Source organism: Mercurialis annua, linkage group LG8 (genome assembly GCF_937616625.2).
Source record: "Mercurialis annua linkage group LG8, ddMerAnnu1.2, whole genome shotgun sequence".
NCBI lineage: Eukaryota > Viridiplantae > Streptophyta > Magnoliopsida > Malpighiales > Euphorbiaceae > Mercurialis > Mercurialis annua.
Window position 1 is genome coordinate 8,095,835 of NC_065577.1, and position 19,245 is coordinate 8,115,079.

Here is a 19,245-nt window from a genome sequence, read left to right on the forward strand (position 1 = left end):
GACTCTTACACCCGTTGCAAGCTTCGAGTCCCACACCCGTCGCAAGCTTCGAGTCCCACACCCGTCGCAAGCTTCGAGTCCCATAGGCGCCGGCTCTATTTTTTATTTTATTTTTCAATTTATATAGCCTACTCCTAACTTCTTCTTTGTTCTAATTTTTCATTAGTCATGGTATTTAAGCTTCATGGTACTACAATCATTACTCAAAAACAAACTTCTTCATCTATTTATCAATATACAATTCAAATTTCAATCGATTTCAGGTTTATATAATTTTTGTATTTTTTATTGTGATATTGTTGTTGTTGTTTTTTCACGTTGCTGCAACTGTTTTTTTTTTATGTTGATGTTGTTGTTATTTTCTATTTTTTCTTACTGCTGCTGCTGTTTTTTGCAGCTAATGCTTGTTTTCTCAGTATACTTTTTGTATACTTTTAGTATACTCTCATATAAATTTAGTATATTATTTCTTTTTATATGTTAATGCAATTTAAAAATTAAATGTATTGATTATTTTATTTTATGATTACAATGATTTGGTATACCTTTTTAATGTTTTCCGTATACATTTGTTATATGTACTGATTTGTCTAAATAAGTACAATGTTTATTCTAATCATATTATGTATACTTTATATATATTATCAGTATTTGGCGTTATCTTTCGTATATTTCTACTATGTTTGGTATATCTTATATATATTTTATGTATATCCTTATTATATCTTTTACTTTTCTAATTTCTGTTTACGTGTTTGTATATTTTATGTATACCATATGTATACTTTATGTATATCGTTTGTAATTTTTTAAAATAATTATAATGTTTGGTATATCTGATGTATATTTTATGTATATTTGTATCATATCTTTTAATTTTCTTGTTTATGTCTACAACGTGTTTGTATATTTTATATATACCATCTGTAATTTTTTTTAAATACATACAATGTTTATGCTAAACAAATTATGTATACTTTATGTAGATAATCGGTATACTTACTGTGTTTTTTTAATGCTCAGAAATGACAACACCAGTTATTATCAGTATTTGGCATTATCTTTTGTTTATTTTTGTAGTGTTTGGTATATCTTATGTATACTTTATATATATATTCTTATTAAAAAATTTACAAAAATTTAGCTGTTATATAAAAAAATAAGAATATTATATTAAAAAATACAAATTGTATAATACAGATATACAAAATAACCTACAAAAAGTATGCCAATAGCCTGCAAAAAATATACAAATTAAGTTATTATAAAGACTAATCAAATATTGATAAATCTCATAAGCACACTCTTCCTCTTCCATAATCATAATCAACGACCTAATTGTTCTTTTATGCATATAATAATTATTTGGGGTTAATGACATGTTTATTTATAAAATTAATAAAATTTCTTAAATTAGCCCCCAATTAAATTTTTTTCTAAGTTTGTCACTTCTAGACCGCAGAACACTTCCGCGGTCTACTGCAAACCGCGGAAGTGTTCCGCGGTCTGCAGACGTGGCTCCATCTGAACGCAGGTGGAGCCACGTCGGCGTAAACCGCGGAATTGTTCCGCGGTTTACAGTGACACGTCACTGTAAATCGCGGAACAATTCCGCGGTTTACAGAGGGAATTTATTCCCTCTAACAGGGAATAAATTCCCTTTGACTAGGCAGTATTATTTAAATTTATTCCCTGTGACACGTCATTTTAATTTTTATTCCCTGTGACACGTTATTTTAAATTTATTCCCTGTGACACGTCATTTTATTTTTTTTTAATTTGTAATTTTTAGTTTATTAAATATGTTATTGTTATGAAGTATAAATTATATTTGAATATTTGTTAATATAATTATTTTGTAGTATTTTATAAATTCATTTTTGTAGAATGTTAAAAAAATTAACTAATTCAAACGTTTTAAATTTAAAAAATTCAACAATTAAAACGTAAAATTTTTTTAATCAAAGATTTTTTCATTTTTAAATAAATATTTTATTTATTTAATTTTTTTTAAATGGTTGGGAGAAAACCTCCCAATCATTTAAAATAAATCAAATGATTGGGAGAATTTTCTCCCAATCAGTGCAGCCAGGGAATTAAATTTCCTGCCTACACAAAAAGCAAACCGCGTAACTGTTACGCGGTTTGCCACGTTGGAAAAGCAAACCGCGTAACTGTTACGCGGTTTGCCACGTTGGAAAAGCAAACCGCGTAACTGTTACGCGGTTTACTTTTCCTATGTGGCTCCTCCCTGACTGGCCAGCGAGGAGCCACGTAGGACAGACCGCGTAACAGTTCCGCGGTCTGTAAGGTATTAAGTGGGAAAAATTGAAATTTTGGGGGTAATTTGAGAAATAATTAGCAAATGAGACATACAATGGTCATTAACCCAATTATTTGCAGATATAACAAACTTCGAGCCAATATAGTTTTTTTACCATTGCATTAATTTTAAAAAGCTTTAACCTAACAATTATTGCAGCATTCCATAATCATCCTCAATTTGATTGCTTTTGATGCCAAAGACAATTATATGCAGATATAATAATCTTCGAGCCATTATAGTTCATTTGCCATTGCACTAATCTTAAAAGGTTTTAAACCGACAATTGTTGTCGCATTCAATCTTACATCTATATAGTATAACATTTATATACTTTTTGTATTTTTTGGTATACTTTAGATATATCAAAATTACATTACTCTTCTTTTCTCTCTCTAACTTCTCTCTCTACTGTAAATAACATAAAAACACAACAAACACATAAACAAAAATATGACATTCAATAATTAATTATTGTTCTATTTCCTTTTAATTTTTGTTTCCATTTTCTTTCTAATCGGAACAAAAATATTGGATCCTTAATTATTTAATACCACTGCCATCGTTTGTTTAATCGTTGGAGCATAAGCAGTAGTCTCCGGCGGTCGTTGGAGCTTAGACCGGGGACGACGATGGTCGTTTTGCCTGAAAAAAGTGTGATTGATTGATATTAGACGGAAAATTGTGTCTTTGAAACATTAGCAGCTGGGTCTTCGTCTTTGCGGCAGTAGCAACCCCATCATCTCAGGTAACACTCTCGTATTCAACAACAAATGGGATGGTGATAGAAAGGATAAGATTGAAGGAAAAACCAGTAAGCTACGAAGACAGTGGAAGAAAACTATAGAAAAGAAAAGGAAGAATGAAAAGAAGACGAAGAAAGGAATGGAAAGAACAGTACGTGGTTCAGCAATTAAAATAGCTTATTAAGTGTTATAAACAAGACCCAATCTTTTGTTGCAATTAACAAGTCGCTCCCGTACTTATCTAATTACTTTACAAAAACACGTGTTACATCTAATTTCCTCTTAATTAATTATATCTAAAATTTAAATTCTAACACGAGTTAAATTTTAAACTAATAACATGATACGATAAGATTACCACGTTAAGACAAACGAATGATACGACTAATACAACTAACATGATAAACACGATATACTAATACAGCCCATTTAAACTATAAAAATATTTTAAACATATAAAATAAGATTTTAATATAATTATTTTATATTTATATTATTATAATTATCTCTAATTTATTTAATAATTTTATTTTATATTTTATAAACTTGTAACCCTTTTGTTTTCATATTATTAGTAGCATAATCTGTAAACGAATTAGGCAGGTTCGCGAGCCAATGTGTAACAACCTATTTATTTCGTGTCATAAACAGATTGACACATTTTTAACACAAATTCGATAATGCTCAACAATAATTTACCAATTTTACATATTTGACGAATGAGGCTAATTAGGGTGTTAAGACCTATTTTATCAATCATATGTTCATGAGTTCACCATGGCAGAGATCAATACATGTAGTCAGATATCTCAGGTTAGTTAACAGAAAGTATTCCTCTAATTTGTATTTTTCATTTTTCATTGTTTCGGAAATTAAAAGAACTTAAAACAATACTTTTAACAATAAGTCCATTTTTAATTTTTAATGCATCTAATTATATAACCAAACAATGGAAAACAATTATTTTCCTGGAAAACTTCGAAAATACTTCTCTATAGAAATTTCAACTGTAAAATGTAACTCATAAAAAAAATGCAAGCTTTCCACAGCTTACTCTGAAGAATCGCTAGAACAGCCCATCTCCTGCTTAAGTATCTTTACAGCTTCCATGACTCCATCCTGCAAGTTCCGAACAAACAAATTTAACTTCAGAGCTCGACAACTTTGCGTTCATGATTACATAAGAAACAATAAAGAGCAGGATTAAATCGAGGCCCTTCATAACAGCCGATTTCAAATGCAATGAGCAAGAGAACATACAAAAGAGTGTTTATCCCATGCTAATTTTTCCATATGGCTAACGCACATTAGTCTGTTGTACGAATGACATGGGGCAACGATTGCGTGCAATAATTTTTCCATACAAAGATGTTCTTTTATTTTCCTACAGGCGGACCTCATTATGGTTATTACCAGTTGAACACTCTAAAATGATCATTGAGACGAGTTTCACGATAAGTTCAGCAACTGCTTGTGCGATGGTAAACAATTGAATGCCACTTATAGTTTTGGCTAGTTGGGTGTATAAAATATCCCTATTGCTTAGATTACTCAGAACTTACAAATATGAAGTTTCGGAGGTTTAGAAACGTTTCCAGAAACAGAAATGAAACACAGAATCATAGGACTCCACAAGTTTAACATCATTCAAAAGTGTTAATAGAGAATAAGTAACCAACAACACATTGATTTCAAGAACGGGCATTACCTCGCGAGAGATTCTTTGAGCAATTTCTGAGGCTCGTGCTTTAACTTTAGGAGATATTGCATCATATATGGCCTTTGATAGAACATTTGCAGCAAACCTGACGCTCATTGCGTCAGATTTATCTGGAGCCAAATGGTTTGTTTTAACAGGTTTTGGTGCAACTCCCAGCCAATACATCTTCTCAGCCCAATAGAACTGGTCCAGCATAAATGGACATACTACCTGCCATCATATAGTAACAAATAACAGTTAAAAACCATAATTTATATGAATAATATAAGAATAAATGCAAATACAATCACGAAACTTTTGCAATTTCAACGCGAGTTTTTAATATTTGCAATTCAAACATCAATTTTCATTTTCCTTTTTTGCAATTCGAATCACCAATTGAAAATCCACTTAATCGGTGCCGATAAGGACGCCATACATAACTTGTTTTTTTTTTAGTTCCGGTGTTCGACGTAACAACCAATATATAGGATTTTCAATTGACGATCCAAGTCGCAAAAAAAAATGAAGTTGATGATTCCAAAATTTGTTTCGAAAGTGTAAAACATGCTATAGTTCATAATTTTAATTTGCATTTAAGCTTTCAATATACACATCTCTACCAGCATTTAGTTATTAAGGATGCAATCAAGGGGTGTGTCAGTCGAGGGAAGTCTAGTTTTGCCACAAACCTGAGGGATTCCTGCATATAGTGCTGCAGCAGTGGAACCACTATTAATCAAAGAAAAGCGAAGTCAAAATATTTAGCTACGTTAGATGTTTACAATGTACTCATGTCAGGATCGAGTAAAATAGAACACCAACCTGCCCCCATGATGTATTGCAGCCAGACATCTTGGAAATAGCCAACTGTATGGTATCATACTGGTTTGGAGAACTAAAAGATGTCAGTTAACAAAGACGAAGAGTTGTCGCAAAATTTAGCAGCTGATAGCCTAAACTTCTCATTTTAACATTCCAGTTATATGATTTCACATGTGGAGTCAAAATCAAGACACCTTTTCATATGCATATATCGAAATGTAATTTCATACAAAAAGAGGTATTCTGATACTCTAGTTGATTCTATGATCTCTGAGGATTTCTATTTTGTAGTGGAAACTGATGTCTTCATATAGTCCTACATTTCAACATCTCATTTCCATTTCCAAAAACAACTATGAAACTCCAAAATTTTATATATATATAACCAATTCGTGTAAAAAAAAGGCTGTTGAGCAGTTTCTTGCTTCAGAGATTCCGTTTTTTATGCAATATAGCAATCCAGATTACAGGCTACAAGCCTTGTAATGCAGTTGGAAATTGAAATGGCCATATATCTTCCAAATCTATTGGTTCTTACTACAAGTCAAGAATAAACTGACCAGTTAGAGATTATTTTAAAGCCGAATTTTTTACTCAGCTCCTCGAGCTTTTGTCAAAAAGCTGCAGGGCTCTTGTGAAACTGATGAGCTCATATTGGCCTAGGATCTGAATAAATTTGCAAGAGTTTCCTATGGTGCTTTTATTATTTTCTTTTAAAGGAATGGGACTCTTCTACTATCAAGTTACCCAATAAGAAAATGCTCACCCAGGAAAGCAGAAGAGGCGACCATCAAAGAGACAGATCCCCTCCTCATTGTACGTCAGCCCTTGATCCGCAGAGGAAGTTTTGGTAGCAATCACTTTGACAGCATCATCTAAAGGTTCATATCCGGAAGTAAAAAGGATAAATTTGAAATCTGTGATCTCCATTACAGTCTGAATAACCCAAAGGAATGCTTGCGGGTGCTTTAAAAAGCCCATACTGCAAAATCAAAAAGAAGCACAATTCAAGAGAAAACAGAGATTGGCAATCAAAATAAAATATGAAAACCCCACAGCCTGAACAGCTATAGAAATAAAATTCTACACTCAGAATAGTTACTCTTAGGCTGGTGGCAAAGTTGTGTAATGTCAAGATTCCACCCTACTATTTTCCCCTTCAAATTATTATCTATAATGCCCGGAAACTTCTCAAATCCTATGCTTCGGCTTTCATTTCTATTTTCGAAAACATTTCTGAAACTCCAAATTTTAGTTTTTATAACCTATTTTTGTAAAAACTGTGGTTTCTGTTTTCGTTTCAGTGACATTTTCAGTGTTTTCATTTCCGTGCTACATAACCTAATAATATCAGTGATGATAAGCTGTAAAAGAATACAAACAAAGCAAGGAACTTACCTTCCGATAGAACTTAGCCCTATGAAAACAGGCGGCAGCACTGATGACTTCAAAAAAGATTCTAATTTTACATGAGCGGCACATATTTCTTCTTTTGTTCTAGTACTCCCAGGAGAATAGTGTGCTGAAATTTCTCCACACTTTTTACATGAAAACTGCCATTCAGTTGGGAGGAACCAAAACCCGCAAACTCGAACATTTGATGGCCAATAATCTGTTAATGTGTCAGCATAGCAGGATGATTGAAATGAATAAATAAGAGACAGTCCTACTTTTGATCATATCATTGGTGAAATTATTAAAAGCTCACAAAAGTAAAAAGCTGAAATCCTAGATATATAGACTGCAACGTAGGAGATATCCTGCGTCTCTGTGACGCAGGCCCAAAGATGTGTGGGTTATCAATGAAGGCATTAATGATTTTCGTTCTTCACACAACTAACAAGACCTACTGGAAACAGAAAGCAATAGATATCTTGTAGCACAAATCCTCTTTTATACAGAGAAATTAAAACAGATTTATTATGTTTGGGTTACCTTAACTTAAATAATATTTTCACATGCACTAAGAGTCTCATGATCAGCAAATAAATACCAGTTTTTAACTTTTTAGTCTTTTAACTAACAAAGAGGAAAGTGGAGAGGGAGTGGGTATATTGAGTTCAACGCACAAGGGCACAACTCGGAAATTAAAGTTACCCGGACATTCAACAATTTCCTTGCTAAACCCATACCTGTTACAGAAAATTGGTTAATTAGAAGTTGGTGAAGTTTTTAACTCTTTTTGGGATAGCAGAGATGAGGAAAAAATAAAAGAGTAAGAAAAGATAACAAAATGTTTATACCATTTCTAACTAAAATTATCAGGAAAATCATCATTAAAGGACATTCGCTCAGTACTGATTTTTGTTCAGTTACCATAACTTCTTATTTTACTTCCATCCCAACCGCATGGTGGAATGAATCCCTTTTGGTCTATTATTTTCATGAAATGCATGGGCCATTCACATGGAATTTTGAGGCCAAGGGAGTTGATGACTTGATGGAAGAAAGCCATTTTCTTTATACCCTTATCTCATCACACATTTGATAGATCAATTATTGTTATTTCAATTCAAAAGGCATGACTCACAAGAGTAGTGGAGATGGTGGCCAATTATGCCAAGTGGGAAGACCTGTTACTGGGTCCTGCATACATTGGAAAGTTGATGATGATATTAGAAATCCATTATGAGACAAAATAACCAATTATCAGATTGTAAATGAACTAGGAAACATCTACATATCTAGTGTAGCAAATATAACTAGGAACTGTAATATTAAAATGCACCAACAGTAAGAGGGCAGGCACTCAGATTTAAATCATCGCTTCTCCATAATCCTGAATTTTCAGCAAAAAGCGGCCACATCCAGTGAATCACGTCTTTCCAGCAAACCTACGCCCACAAAAATGTCAAGAATATCCTAATAAATAAGCTTGCATTTCGATAGCTATATGATTATAACAAGCAAAAGTATCAAAAGCTGATTACTTATTGTTTGTTGACAAAATTATGGAACCCATCAGTTTCTTAAAGCCTTGTTGGACAAGTAAGAGGAAAGATTATACTGAATAAGATTCGAACACCTTGTCAGCGGATGCTTGTTGCAGATATTCATAAAGAACGGGAAACTCTTTTCTGAAGTGACACTCAAATGATGAAGGTGCACTGTAAGGAAGGACGCAAAGAAAACTTCATACAGAAAAATTTTCATTTCAAAAAATGAGTGCATGAGATTTTTTCTTCCTGGACAAAAATAATTAAGCAATCAAACAGATGTCTCCCATACAGGTAAATAATAAGACATTAATGTCCTCATTTGAGCGTGTTCCCACAACAATTTAACCTAAGACTAATCCAATAGCAGATAAATACTGCCAATCAAACAGACAATGATTGATCTTCGCGTCTTTGGTCTGTGAAAGATATTACAATTAGATCTAGGCCTTACCGGTCAACCGACTCACATTTTGTCTCGATATGCATCTTAGTAGTTGATCGACTTGCATTTTATCTTGATCTCGATTTAATAGCATAAGCCTTATATGTTCGTTATATTTGACACTCCAAATCAATATAGGATTACATTCTTTAACATACTCTCTCATGAACAACTATACTGGACAGTTGTCACTTTATATTTTCAAAGATACTCCTCCAAGTGCATTGTGCTGGACAATTTTTTTCATTTGCCAAATACAGATAGCATCTCTAACCATCCTCAAACAACCTTCCCGTGTTTCTCTGTGACCTGAGATCTTTACACGGATCTAGTCTTTTTTACTAGCACAAACACTAAGCTTTTGGTTGAATCCAAGATCTTTTCATTATTATGTTTTGTTAAGTTCTGATACCATATTGGTATCCACGGATATGCTACAGCAGAATCTGGGTATTAGTAGTTGATAGGCTAACCCTTCACTAAAATATCCTAGCCATTTTAGTTAATACACAAAATTACCTTATATTTCCATGACTTTTTCACTCATGATCAATGTAGGATTACATTCCCTAACAATTGACTACTTGGAAATATCAATTTTGCAAATATGCTTTTCTAACATCATGGTTTTTCTGGAATAAATTTAAGGCTGTGAATATTTCCTCATCTACATCTAGCATATGCACTCCCCATCAAAATGCATACATTTTTTATTCCAACTAAAGGCTTCATTGAAGAGATTCAAGGAAATAGTTTGTAAAATTATGAACGTATTCCTCATATTAGTGATTGTTTCCCCTCCACCTCCTCCACCACATTCTCATTAATCTTCTAAGAGTATTTAGCCACCCTAAAGTTAATCCTATCCCCTCTATCGGCCATAAAGTGCAAGATCTATCCTCGCGAGTTCTTCCACATAAGTTTTCTCTTGATTTTAGTACCTGTAAAACACTATTCCACCTTTTCAATTATCCTCTAGAGATGTCGTTTTCTAAGATTAGAAGAACAGAACAAACAATTTCAGTAAAAGATTACATGTGAAACTTATTCTTACCACATACTCTGAGTCATGTACTACAACATCTTAGCACTATTCATCAACATCATCCTCCAAAGAAGTTCAAGAGTTTCATCTTCCATTATCTAATCAACTGTCTAGACACATTTGTCCTTGCCAAACTACCAACTCTATAGCAGAGTGGAGAACCATGTGTTTCAGATAACAACTTTACTCAAAACTTAATTCAGTTTTTTTATCATCACTCGTCATTGCATTTCATTAACTTCATAATGCATCCTGAAAACAAATCTAAATGTACTCCACAAATATATAAAATGTCCAGTAGAAAACATTTACATCAATTATACATTCAAGTAGATTTCAATATTCTTAAGTACATGCGTTATATATATGCCCTTTTCATATTTCATAATGCATATGCAAAAGCATGGGTTTCCATAAACTAGAGAAATCATGTGTCCTAACCTCCTTGAGGTACTATAGTTAAATAGACTAGCATTCACAGCCTATGTTATAGAGACATCAGCTATGTACGTGTGAACTCTATCATTACCTGTATGGAATAACATAAGGAGCAGCAACAACACAACGAACACGATTAAGTTCTGCAAGGCTCCAGCCTTCCTGGAGCAATATACAAAGAAACATTTTCCATAATCAGATATTGCTACTAGTTGTAGAGACGAGTGTATATGGCATACTCGAAAAATACCAAAAGAGTAAGAACAAAATAAAATTTTCAACAAGCAATACCAATGCAAAGAAGTTAATGACCATAAAATCCTCCTTCATGCTCGGGCTAGATCCAAAAATTCCTTCCACTGCAGAATGGCACTCTTGCCTATGCTCTGTCGTAATAATTCTTTTCTGATGTAAAAATTCCAATTCATGAAATCCTATAAAACAAAATTACTTATTAGACAATGTGATTTTCGGGTAGTTAGCTTCCTCGTACTAGCAAGAAAGCCGGTATTATTTCCTTAAAAGTGTAAATAACTTGCTAGAAGGAAAATAGGGCGAGTTAAAAGAGTGACTGATTTGAACCTGCGGAATCATCATTCTCATAAACAGAAAGAACAGGTGGTGATTCGATAGGAAGATACGTAACATGTCCGCTCTCCAAGTGAGACCTTAAGCTCTAATAAAACAGCCAGAAAGTGACAACATCACTATTTCCATTGAATAATATGTAAACTAGCTTCCTTTTTCTTTTTCTTCAATGACATATATATATATATATTAGGTGCTCCATTTTCCAAATCAAATCAGCAAGAAACAAACTAAAATTGTAATTAAAACTAAATAAAGTCTCTCAATTCAAATTAATGAGTGATCAATTGTTTTCAGGTGAATCAATTCTAAAGAATCAATGTAATTCAAACCTCATGAGCTGAATGTGTTATAAGAACTACACGGTATTGTTTCTGGTCACAGGCAAAAGCTGCAGCAATGGCCTGAAAAAGGAATAATCTTTAATGATGATTTTCCTGAATAAAACTCACCAAATTTTCAAATGGGTCCAAAAAAGAGAGGATTTTGAGGACTTACGGCAATTGGGTAGACATCTCCTTTGGTTCCAAAAGCCATGAACAAAGCTACTGCTTTCCTTTTCTCCATCACCCCTTCTATTCTTTTCTGCACTTTTTTTTGTTTGCAGACCTCATAGCAACTCAAAATGCAAATACAAGTGTTTTAAATGAAGGACTAACCCATTTTAAGGTCCCTCAATTTTACGTTTTTATCTATCACGTCCTTAAACTTTTATTTGATTTTATCTGGCCCTTAAACTTTATATTTATATTTTATTTGGTTCTTAAACCTTTATTTGAACTTATTTGATCCTTCAATTTTATATTTTTTAATTTATCTAGTTCCTGGACTTTCATCCATTTGAAACCCGAGAAACCAAAAAATTCAAAGTACAAGAGTTTGATAAGACCAAATAGTAGTTCGGGAACCAGATGAACTAAAAACGTAAAGTTCGGAGACCAGATAAGACTAAATGGGAGATCAGGGAGCAAATAAACTAAAACATAAAGTTTAAAAACCATAAAATGAATTAATCCTTAAATAAACTAGTGTACTTGCACGGAATCTAATTAATAATTGTATTTTTAAAATTAATTTATACCGACCTTTACTTTTTTTATAGCACCACGACCTTATAATTTCGTCAATTGCATCCTATTTCGTATTTTTCGTTTCAGTAGCACCCTAAATTGAAAAAAAATAGATAATTTTATTAGTATAAAGATTAAATTTTATAAAACAAAAAATATAAGAATCATTTTATACATTTTGGCTAAATTTAAAAAGATCTTTTAACTTAAAATACATTCAAACATTACCCTCTTCTCCATTAATTTTTTTTTAAAAAAAAATATCTTCCCCAACTTTTTTTTGACAACTTTCCCGATCCACCACCTTTTTCCGTCATCGCCATTTTCTACCATCGTCTTCCATGGAAGACTAGCAGACGTGCCAGTCTTCCATAGAAGACGAGCTGCTCATCTTCCATGGAATACGGGCAGCTTGTCTTCGGAAGCGGGCGGTGACGGAGAGCGGCGGCATGCTCTAGGAGGCGGTGTCAGATTTGATTGATTTAATTAATTTTTTTATGAAAAAAATAGTTTGTATTTATAATTTAAAACATTATATAATATTTAGAACTTTTGAAAAGTATGAATGATTTGTTTTGAACTTTATTCAAATAAAAAGAGTTCAATTTGATGCTTTGGAGTGCTATTGAAATGTAAAGATACGAAATAGGGTGCAATTGACGAAATTATAAGGTCATGGTGCTATTGAAAAAAAAAAGTAAAGGTCGGTAGTTTTTGAGGGGATAAGCCTTTTTTTAATATTTCTGCTCTTAAATATTATTTAGACTTCCGTTTGTAACACACAACATTGATTATCAGATTTAAACGGTTTTTCGGAGTTTTAAAAATTATTGTTTAAGGACTAATTTTCAAATTAAAAGGGAACATCATGGTAATCTTTAAATACTAATTATCAACATATGCAACTAAAATTCATGATTTGTATTTATAATATATGTAATATTCGTAATATTTTTTAAATAACATTTATATATATTTTAAAAAATTAAAAAATATACAATTTATATTTAGTAATTTATTTTTAAAATAGTTAATTTTGAAAGGTTTTATAATAATTTCAATAATATTTGGTAATTACAGACTTGCAGTTATCAAACAGACTTATTTAATTTAGCACTTAAAAAAATTAACAATTGTTATTTTCAGCACTTAATTTTCAGTTTTATTAAACGTCATCTTCATTTAAACTTTTAGAGTTTATTGCATATTTAAGAGGCTTTTTATAGAAAATATTATTTTTTTTAGAATATTTATTATTTTACTATCCGTTTAGAATTTGAAAAAATTACCAATAAGCTACTTAAAAGAATTAAAAATATATTATTTTATTATCAATAGGATCGAACCTGGGACCTCTCATTTATTGTTTATATGTCTAATCACAAATGTTTTTCTAATTGTTGTTTCTATATACTCCCTCCGTCCCAATAGAGTTGTCCACTTTGAGAAAGTTTTTTGTCCCAAAATACTTGTCCACTTTCAAAAAGTAACTAACTTTTACACTCAATGTTTCTATATTACCCCTATTTAAAATCCACTAATGAGTAAATTGAAATTAAATTGCAAGTGGACCCTATATTAAATAGGGATATGACAAGAAAAGTAAGGAGAATTTTACAAAACCCATAAACAATAATTGCTTTTCTTAAACTGTGTGATAAAGGCAAAGTGGACAACTCTATTGGGACGGAGGGAGTACTTTTTATTAAAAATCTGAATATTATACTATGTTGCCTTTCGTTTTGAATGTTCTTTGCCACTACTTGTGACTTTTTATTATATAATTCATATTCATTAAAAAAGTCAGCGAGTATTTTTATACATCGTCTTATATAATAAAATGGTTACTAAAATATCATTTTATTTTAAAAATGATTTTTTATCACTGAAAAAAAATTATCGAGTTGACTTATGGTTGATCATATATATATAAAAAATATTAGGTATTTTTTTTTAATAAATGTGGGCGACACCACAAAATTTTATTTGATGACCCTTATTTATGGTGGAGGAAAATCATGGTTTAAAAAAATCAAAATCACAAAATTAATGCCTACAATCCATAAAACCATTTACGATCCTGAATGATAAAAGAATTTTGGCCAAAAATCAACTAAAAATCTCCCAATTCACACACATTAGAAAGTTTAGTAAATCATTTTGTTACTATGAGCGAAAGCAGGGGTTTTGGAGTTTCCGTTCACTTAGACTTATGGCAAGACTTTATCCTGGACATGTTTTGAAATAATATGGAGTCGTCACCTAACTCAGTTATGAAATGTCTCTTACATCAACTCGATAACCTTACTCGTCTATGGATAGATTACCGTTCCCGACCAAAGACCAGGTTCGTGGACCTATCATGACTCATGCGTTTAGCTTTATTAACTTCTTATTTTTATCTACTGGATGCATTTTTATCATCTCGACATTTCAATTGCAGTTTATAGGATATCGTATTGAAAAAAAAAAAGCACTTATGAAAACAGTAAACATGTTTGACGCGCATATGACTCGATCTGAACTGGTCAAGTAGCAATCACTCCTAAACATACATCTAAACTTGGCGGTTTCTAAAGTATAACAAGTATTGGCTAGTCTGGTTATATTACATGCATAAAACCTAAAACATGATGTATATGTTTGATTGATTTTATTAGGTCATTTTTTAAAATCCTATACAACCTCTAATTACATTTTACATGCAATCTTAAGATGTATAGGTGAGTTGTTGGATTTGATTTGCCAATTTAACGTGGTTAGTTTTTTACCTTGTTTATATTAAATTTTCATGCTTTTGGACAGCAGTAAACATTGTCAACATACGCATTACGCAATTGATAACCATACAAGGTAAGAAACACTTTTAAACCTCGTTGACTTGAGCGCCTGGCACTCGCCACGTTTCGACTATCAGTGTGATTACAATTGGTTCTTGAGAACGCATAAGTTGTTCGACTCGTCGATACGGTTCCACGGGTTTAAACTGAGTTCGATTCCGAGTTTGCGTGGACCCGAAATCCGGTCTGGAAGTCGTTAGGTTCGCTGGTTGTAGGCTTATGGCCACGATTTACATAATGGATTACACTTTTGGGTTTCGAGCCCAAATTACATTAGGACTGGCCCATTACAAAATTAATATTAAAGTACATAAAAAACTCTAAACCTGGGCTCAAACATGGCCGGATTCCTAGCTCAAATTAGCTTGAAAACCTAAAAACAAGATCAAGTTGAGTCTGGGAAGATCTGGAAATAATTCTAGGAAGCAAGGAAGGACATGAACTTGGGGCCGGTTGCAGTGCCAGCGGCGCTAGTTTTTGATGGCGGCGGCGCCAGTCCTCACCAGCGGAGGCGCTGGTTGTAGTGACGTCGGTGCCAGTTCAGGCAGAAGCAGTAGTTCATCGTTTTTTCTCGTTCTCTCATCTGTTTTCAACGCAAACATGCTCAAAAAAACATCAAGCGAAGAAGAAAACAATACAAATATTCTGGAACTATCTTACGGCAATTAAACAGGCATTCACACACCCTAAACTACGGTTTTCAAACAATTTTGATAACAAGGCATCAAGCACACCAAGAACTCAGAAAAAGAGACAGTTGATTCTAACATGCTCCCTAAGTGTAAGAATTCAATAGATTCAAATTTAATGGAATAAAAATATTAGGACGGACCTAAAACATGCTTCTTAACCCAATTTTATGGCAGTTTGGAAAAGAGCATTAACACAGCAGTTATAGTAACACAATCAAAATCAATCTAAATATGCAATGTAAATCATGAAATTGACAAATATGATGAAAAGTGATACAGACAATTAATGGTCCTCAGAAGTACAGTTATAAGTTCTTGGCTCGATTATTGCAAAGTGGATGTGGAATCTAGCTTCGAATCGCGCATAATAGCTTCGTACTTAATTGATTAAAGCGTCTCAGCTTGTTTTAGAACTGGAATCGAGTGCGGTTTGTGTGTGGGTGTTTGAGTGAGGGGTTCGTCCAACTCTCTAATTCTAGGGTTAGGGTTTCTAATTTGGTGTGTGATTTTTGTGCTCTGGTTCGACCAATTTTTCCCGACCCCTGACTAGATTGTTTAAAGGTAGTATTTATAGAGATGAGGGAGATTTAGAGTTAGTTAGAATTCAGTTTGTGTTAGGCTTTTATTAGATAGAGTTCCAGAAAAAATGAAGTGTATGAAGTGTTTTTAGATTAGGAAAAACCACTTTTAATCTAATTAAATTAGAATTATTTTATTAAGGTTAAGCAAAATGTGTTTAAAAGTTATATTTAGTGCACGAAAGTGCTTAAAAAGTTTTCTAAGGTCCTATGAATTTGGTTATGGTTAATTTCAGTCCATCAAATTTGCAAATTGACCCATAAACTTCTAAAATATTACAATTAGTTCACTAGACTTAACAATCTCTTTGGATTTTATAGGTTATTCACGACTAATTACATTTCAACCCTTCAAATTCTTAGGTATGCACTGATTAAACTTGTTTGGATTCAAATCGATAGTTTGTCACCAGGACGATTTTCTCTAGAAATCATCATTGAACGTTCAGTCCCTTATCACTTTTTACCTATTTAAAAAATAAGTGTCTATAGTTATATTTTAAAATGGATTAATTCCATATAAAATCACCATTTTTACATGTTTTTTCATTTTAATCACGTACTTTAAAAAGTGTCAAATAAAATCACCACCTTTCATTTTTTTGCAAATTTATCATCGATGAGTAAAATTTGATGTCTTTTTTCTCCCAAATAAATGTTTTAATCTAACTAATGCCCTATTAACACACAAAATACATTCATCTTACTATTTTCTTGTTGATTCCGGTTGTCGAGTCAATAAAGATAAATCGAATTTTCACATTCGTGATAGATTTGAAAAAAAATAAAAAGTGGTGATTTTATTTGACACTTTTTAAAGGACGTGATTAAAATAAAAAAACATGTAAAGGTGGCGATTTTATATGAAATTAACTCTTTTAAAATTTAGTTACCATAAAAAAATACAGAAATTCAAAAACCAACTATCCAATTTTTTTTATTCTATTTTTTAATGTCCGGTACCAAATGGAATGACAAGTAAAGAATAAAACAATACTATTCAATAATATAATTAGAATAATTGAAAAATATTTCAAAAGTTGAGAAGTTTTTTTGTCATTAAGGTTGAATTTATTTTATCATCAATTTTAAAATTTAATGAAAGAATGAAGAATCCAACAAAATATAATCCATTAAGATTGATTTCTTTATAAAATTTTTGATGCCAATTTCAGAAGAATGGTACGCGGCTATTATGTAACAACTTAAAATGATTCATGCAGATCAAAAATAAATGTGAAAAAATATTCTATAAATGGTATCCACATGAATATAAGTAAATGCATATCTAATTACAAAGTAAATTTTGATTCTTTTTAAATAGGCTTATCCCTTTAAAATACCCCCACCTTTTATCCCCAATTCGTTTGCACCCTCACGTTGTAAAACCACCAAATATACCCAAATTACGACCTTTCACTGTCAATTGCACCCTCAAACATTAAATTGACATCTTTTCACTTGAAAAATGTTCAAATCAATACTTTAAATTTTAGCATATATTTTAAAATAGGACTTAATATTTTATTTAAAATAAAAATAAACCTAATTTTTCAAGTGAAAAGAGATCAATTTAATGCTTGAGGGTGCAATTGAAAGTGAAAGGTCGTAATTTGGGTATATTTGGTGGTTTTGCAAGGTGAGGGTGCAAACGAATTGGGGGTAAAAGGTGAGGGGTTTTTAAGGGGATAAGCCTTTTAAATATAAATGTTATGAAAGCTGTCACAGACTCATAATATCTGAGTAATGAGACAAATTAATGTTGGTATACGTTGAATTAATGGATCTAAATAGAAATAAAATTACATTCCTATTTTTGCATGGAGAACAACAAAATTCTAACGTTAAAAAATTAAATTCACAAATCATTTACTGAAAATGCTGGTCGACTTGTGTATAAATAGGAAGCCATGAAACATGTATTCATACACTAAGCAGTTTTGCTTAGAAATCAGAATCAAAATTAAAAAAAAATGGCAAACTGTTTGGGTGTAGCTTTGGTGTTTGCTTTGGCATGTTGTCTTGTAGATGCTAGGTTAAACTTTGGGGAGAAGCCTAAAGGTAGCGAACCTCCTCCATCGGGACAAACTCCACCTATTATAAATTCTCCGCCACCACCATCATTTCGACACATCTATTTTGGCGAGAAGCCAAAAGGTGGAGAACCTCCTCCATCCGGGCAAACTCCACCTATTATAAATTCACCGCCGCCACCATCATTTCGACACATTCATTTTGGCGAGAAGCCTAAAGGTGGAGAACCTCCTCCATCCGGGCAAGCTCCACCTATTATAAATTCGCCGCCGCCACCATCATTTCGACACATTCATTTTGGCGAGAAGCCTAAAGGTGGAGAACCTCCTCCATCCGGACAAGCTCCACCTATTATAAATTCACCGCCGCCACCATCATTTCGACACATTCATTTTGGCGAGAAGCCTAAAGGTGGAGAACCTCCTCCATCCGGGCAAACTCCACCTATTATAAATTCACCGCCGCCACCATCATTTCGACACATTCATTTTGGCGAGAAGCCTAAAGGTGGAGAACCTCCTCCATCCGGGCAAGCTCCACCTATTATAAATTCACCGCCGCCACCATCATTTCGACACATTCATTTTGGCGAGAAGCCTAAAGGTGGAGAACCTCCTCCATCCGGGCAAACTCCACCTATTATAAATTCACCGCCGCCACCAGCATTTCGACATATTTATTTCGGCGAGAAGCCTAAAGGTGGAGAACCCCCTCCATCCGGGCAAGCTCCACCTATCATAAATTCACCGCCGCCACCATCATTTCGACACATTTATTTTGGCGAGAAGCCTAAAGGTGGAGAACCTCCTCCATCCGGGCAAGCTCCACCAATTATAAACTCACCGCCGCCGCCAGCATTTCGACACATTTACTTTGATGAGAAGCCAAAAGGTGGAGAACCTCCTCCATCCGGACAAACTCCACCTATCATAAATTCACCACCACCGCCATCATTTAGACATATAAGTTTTGGAGAATTGCCTTAA

The 19,245-nt window shown here is 32.9% G+C and overlaps 2 protein-coding genes across 9 annotated transcripts; one reads left to right on the forward strand and one right to left on the reverse strand.

Annotated features, from left to right (window-relative positions):
• Nucleotides 1-3,900: 3,900 nt before the first annotated feature.
• Nucleotides 3,901-11,664, reverse strand: LOC126660906 (sterol 3-beta-glucosyltransferase UGT80B1). Of its 8 annotated transcripts, XM_050354618.2 has the most exons (15): nucleotides 11,544-11,664; nucleotides 11,378-11,449; nucleotides 11,040-11,133; nucleotides 10,749-10,891; nucleotides 10,549-10,619; nucleotides 8,619-8,700; nucleotides 8,326-8,427; nucleotides 8,124-8,179; nucleotides 7,691-7,725; nucleotides 6,992-7,205; nucleotides 6,360-6,575; nucleotides 5,594-5,653; nucleotides 5,461-5,500; nucleotides 4,778-4,999; nucleotides 3,901-4,188 (listed from the first exon to the last, which is right to left on the reverse strand). In XM_050354618.2, exons 1-15 carry the CDS (start codon nucleotides 11,610-11,612, stop codon nucleotides 4,120-4,122), a joined length of 1,545 nt encoding a protein of 514 aa, XP_050210575.1. In that variant the 5' UTR covers nucleotides 11,613-11,664; the 3' UTR covers nucleotides 3,901-4,119. The 8 variants fall into 8 exon arrangements, 7 of the variants coding, with proteins under 7 accessions (XP_050210575.1, XP_050210576.1, XP_050210580.1 ...); XM_050354619.2 differs by lacking the exon at nucleotides 5,461-5,500 and having other exon boundaries at nucleotides 5,594-5,666; XM_050354623.2 differs by lacking the exon at nucleotides 3,901-4,188 and having other exon boundaries at nucleotides 4,826-4,999; nucleotides 5,461-5,483.
• Nucleotides 11,665-18,198: 6,534 nt separating this feature from the next.
• LOC126662165 (uncharacterized) lies at nucleotides 18,199-19,245 on the forward strand. Its single transcript, XM_056104104.1, has one exon. It carries the CDS (start codon nucleotides 18,199-18,201, stop codon nucleotides 19,243-19,245), a length of 1,047 nt encoding a protein of 348 aa, XP_055960079.1.